The sequence below is a fragment of the Impatiens glandulifera genome, chromosome 3, assembly GCF_907164915.1.
Source record: "Impatiens glandulifera chromosome 3, dImpGla2.1, whole genome shotgun sequence".
NCBI lineage: Eukaryota > Viridiplantae > Streptophyta > Magnoliopsida > Ericales > Balsaminaceae > Impatiens > Impatiens glandulifera.
In genome coordinates, this window is record NC_061864.1 from 46,297,235 (window position 1) to 46,302,195 (window position 4,961).

General features: G+C 33.0%; 1 protein-coding gene across 1 annotated transcript; it reads right to left on the reverse strand.

Annotated features, from left to right (window-relative positions):
- Positions 1-2,805: 2,805 nt before the first annotated feature.
- LOC124932256 lies at positions 2,806-4,256 on the reverse strand. Its single transcript, XM_047472874.1, has 3 exons — positions 3,688-4,256; positions 3,439-3,624; positions 2,806-3,360 (listed from the first exon to the last, which is right to left on the reverse strand). The coding sequence occupies exons 1-3, from the start codon at positions 4,171-4,173 to the stop codon at positions 3,073-3,075; spliced, it is 960 nt and encodes a 319-aa protein (XP_047328830.1). The 5' UTR covers positions 4,174-4,256; the 3' UTR covers positions 2,806-3,072.
- Between the last annotated feature and the right edge of the window lie 705 nt (positions 4,257-4,961).

Sequence of the window (4,961 nt, forward strand, 5' to 3'; positions counted from 1 at the left end):
TATTCCGGTTACCTACATACAAAACTCGACTAGGACACAATTAAAGACTAAAGTAAGTCGGTTCAACTCGTTGAACGAGTTACTAGTTCGCAAAATTAAAAATCTCAAATATACCCTTGCTTGGGTATATAAGGGATATCCTCTATACAAAGAGGCACAATTGATCATTTGGTGAAAATCTAGACAAAGAGAAGTACACTTTATAGAAATGAGAGCTTCGAGAGAGAAACAAAGAAAAACAAACTTCGTCAGACGAATTATGTGTCTTCTCGAACGAGCAATAGCAAAATCAGTCTAAGTATTCATCTTCAACTTCATCTGATATTCCTTTCTCCTAATCAAGTAGGTTCTCTAATTCTACTTATATGCTTGTATAGCATACATCAATTGGTGTTTTATACATTGACTCAAGTAATTTGCAGCCTACTTGATTTCAATTGCTTAATTTATGAATGTTGTGTTATTTGAATCGTCGGATGAATAGTGAACCATATCTGCCAGAATCCAAGGTTAGAATCGTGCATTTAGACTAGGAAAATACATGCACAAGACTAGCCTCGATTCTCAATCCTAATATGCATTGTGGAATTCATAAATGTTCGTGAAAGGTAGTAGCAACCGAGATCTATTCATTAAAATTTCATAGAATCTTCAAACATCGATGAAAGTACAACCAAGGCGTGTCATTACCAAGAAGACGACCTCAAGCTTGTTTGAGAAGGAGTAGCTACGAAGGACAATTGCGAAGATCGAATTTCCGATTCGTAGGGGAATTCAAATCATATCCTTCACATGTTACTAGAGATTTGAAGTCCAGATTGATAAGGTTCAGCTCGACAGTGAAACTTGTGAAGCCTTTGAATCTATGTTCCAAATGGACTGTTTGTCGTTGGTGATTTTTGATATAGAATAGAGAAAACTTCTACTTCTCTATTCGGAACTGGATAAGCGCTCGACGACAAAAGGAACTTCAGAAGAAACCTCGAACAGACGACTCCGAGGTGAATCTCTGCCCACAACTGCAAACTTGAAAACCAAGGAAAGAAGAAGGCAACAAACAACTTCTTCAATTTTTCCTGAATTCCTTCTTACCGAATTCCTGAACTTCCCTTATAGGTTCAAATTAGCCCTTAGACCTTTCAATGTATTAAAATCCTCCTCAACTTATTAAACTAAATTAATTTAATTAATTCATAATAATTCAGCCCCTAGACTTCTGCCTTGGTGCAAATAACCCTTGGACTCTTTTTATGTCCAATTTTGACCCATAACTTCCAATTTTGAATTAGTTTAAATATTTCCGAAATTTTTGGTCCTTCCTATATTTTAAGGTCTAATTTGACCCTTGACTTTATATATGTCTAATTTTGCTATAAAGTTTTAATTTTAAGTTTTTGGAAATTCTTAAGACCTTAATTTTTATATCAAACAATATTAATTCTTCAATTTGAGCCTTTAAATCATTTTAGAAAAATTAAAAAATTCGGATATAGCCAAAAATAATTTTTTTATACTTTTTCTTAAATTTTGAAGCTCGTTTGGAAAACGACATAACTTTGAGGGCTCATATCTTGAGTTCTACAATTCGAATGAAATTTCTACAGCAGGCTCATAAAAATATTTTTGACCTCCACAAAATTTTTCAGAACTTTTAAAGCACGTTAGAAAAACACTCATTTTCGTAGTGACATATTAGGACTTCTTCAACTCCAAAAATTCCAAACTCGAGTGCAGCGTGTTTTTGAAAATGTAATTGACCTGCACAAAACTTTAAAAAAAATTCTAATATGTTTCGAAAAGTTCTTCATTTTGGTTGTGTCATAAACAAGGCTCTAATCATTCGAAATTCTTAATACTCATTCTTCTATGCTCGTGAACTCCTTTCCTACAAAGATTTATAGTTTGAACCCACAAACAAGCAACATGCTAATCAGCGGATTCACATTTATGTTCACGTGTTTCCAATACGCATTTGATGTTTCATTTTATCTTCTTAATCTAAAAATCTAATGGAAGTTTGGAGTCATCTCTAAAAAAGAATAAGATTAGCCCCTTAGATTAGACGTAAGATATGATAATGAAAACCAAGAGAATTCAATGACTCTAATATCAACCTTGTCTAAACTTAATATAAACTTAGAGTCATCTTTAAGTAAGGAATATGGACAATCCATTGTTTAGACACAAAGTTAAGATATTCAAGTAAAAAAACTCTAAACTCAGAACTCATGTGTAACTAACCTTCACAAAATCAATGGTCAACTACATTCGAGTAGAGACTGTCTTTTTGAATAGGCATATAAGACATAACGCTACAGCCCTTTCTTAATACATAACCAAGTACCGGACTCTTAATACGAACATACTCTGATTTTCTTTGCTTTAATTTCTTTCTGAAGTTAACTAAACTGACGACTCTTAAAGTCAATTAAATTACTATGTTTCCCCACGTACTAATCTAAAACCTGTACGGGTCAAATAAAAAGAACTCAATTTTGGTTCTTCATCTCTAAGATAGAATAACATTCTATAAGAATAGTTTTCCTATATATTTTTATGGGATTCGAGAGGAAGGTAAGCTAAAGGAGAAAAAGTCTTTCCTAAAAACAGTGTATGAGTTGAGTCTACCATTAAAAATTTTCATTACGTGCCCGCCGTGGACGCAGCACTCGAACGGATAGGTAAAACATGAGGCTGGTCAACTACGGATTGCATTCGAATAGATAAGAACCTGAAAAAAGAAAAGCTTTTTTAAAACGGGAGAATGAGAAGATGAATAAAAATTCGATTACAAAATTATATATATAGATTTAGCAGAATCCTGAATTAAACATAATCAAGATTCACTTGATTACTGAAACTATTATAATTTGCAAGAAAATAAATTATAAGTTGAGGTCTGAGGGGTCAAATAAATACAGACTTTCTATATATTGTGTTCTGTTCTTACATAGAGACATGTGTAGAAAACCTGTTTGTCAATCGAGCAGAGCTATTTGTTCTTCTTCCTTTCCGACTACACACAGAAACAGTACTCCAACACAGCCGTTAAAAATGGTGGATTGATCGGTTTCAGTCATATGTGCACGAATTCTTCAGATGTATCACAACATTTTGCTTATTCGGGTCAAATGAAATGGAACATTCAATGTTTTTGTAAAATTTGGGCTTCACCAATTTCCCAAAAACATACCCTCTCGATTTGACCACCAAGCTCAGCTTCATCGCCACCTTCAAACCCGTCGTCGTCCCCAACGTAGGGCTCAAAGTCATCCCGCTGCCATACAATGGGATCTTATTTCCTATTACTGAAATCACCACACTTCTCTGACTCTTTCTTGATTGATGGAACTCTTTGATCTACATTAATTATACATAAATCAATCAAAAACCCATCAAGATATGACAATTGAGTTCTTCCGGTAGCTACATACGTACCGATCCAGAAGCTATTGTGATTTGATTGAAAGAAAGATCAATGGGTATGGAGGTAACATGGACGCTGAAGAATGTGCCTGTGTTGCGGAAAGTTAACTTCACAGTTGAATTCAAGGATATCATATCGGTTGCCACACCTGTAGAATCAGATCCAGCTTGAACTGTAAAGCTGTCAAACTTCAAACTCTGCAACCAATTAACATGATTAATTTCGAACGCTATGAATCGATTTGAAAGAAAGGAGGATACCTTCATGGCGATCTCTGGCTTCTGAGACTTGCTGACACCCCAGAGGATAAGAGAGAATAGAAAGAAAAGTAGAAAGAAGGCGATAAGAAAGACGAGGAAATAACAGCGCTTTGGAAGACCATTACTAGAGTCTTGCTCTTCTATCAGTCCTTCTTCCTGGATGACAGCACATTCTTTCCAAGGTTTCTTGTCTTTGTCTGAGGTGATATCGTTTGGGGAGATTTTTTGGGATCCGGTGGTTGAAGGCTTGAGGGATGCGGAGAAGCGGGTGGAGGTGGAGGAGTCACGGTAGTGGTGGGCGAGAGATGAATGTAGAGCCGGGGAACCCATAGAACTGAGGATGGGTGTCGAGTGAAATGAGGTGGTAGTCTTGTGATCGCCATCGTGAGAGTCGCGGGAGGGGCTCTGGACGTAATAGAATTGCGATGGCCTGGCTGGTGAAGATGGTGCGAAGCTGGTGTCCTCGGAATCGGTCTTGGCGTGCATCTCTCTCGATCTACTTGTCTTAGATTGATAAGAAGGATGTTATTGATTTGTTGGTAATTGATTAGGAAGAAATGAAGGAGAAAGCGAAAGACACAACAGTGAGATGGACTAATTTCATTTCATTTCTTTCTCTAAGGTTTTACTATTATGCCCCCAAACTCCAACCGGACGTAATAAATGAAATTGTAAAGTTCTTTGCCAAAAAAAAAAAATTGAGATATTACATTCTTATTAAAAAAAAAAGTTGTATTCAATATTTAATTTAATAAGATTTTTTTAAATAATATAATTAACTATTTAAAATATATCAAAATATTATATTACATAAATCTATATTTTAAAATTTTATTTTTTTATTATATTATTGTTTTCAAAATAATAATTTAATTATTTTTTAATCTATTATTTTAATATTATAATTTATTTTATGATAACAATTTAACATGTTAATAGGATACTTTAACATAATTATTTAATTGATATTTACAAGAAAATATTAATAAATAAAAAAACTAACATATTTAATAATATTTTTTTATACTTTTTTATTTATATTTTAAAATTACTAATTATTCTTATAAATAAAAATAAAAATAAATTAAAAAATTTATTATTAAATATTATATTTTGACATATTTCAAATAATTGATAAATATTTATTATAATATTTTATAATTTTAGTGTAGATATATATTATTGGGCAAATTACCTATACTTTTGATTGTTTACTTTTTTTTAAGTTTGGAATTATTTTTTAAAATAAATTTACTATTATACTTTCAGAAAGG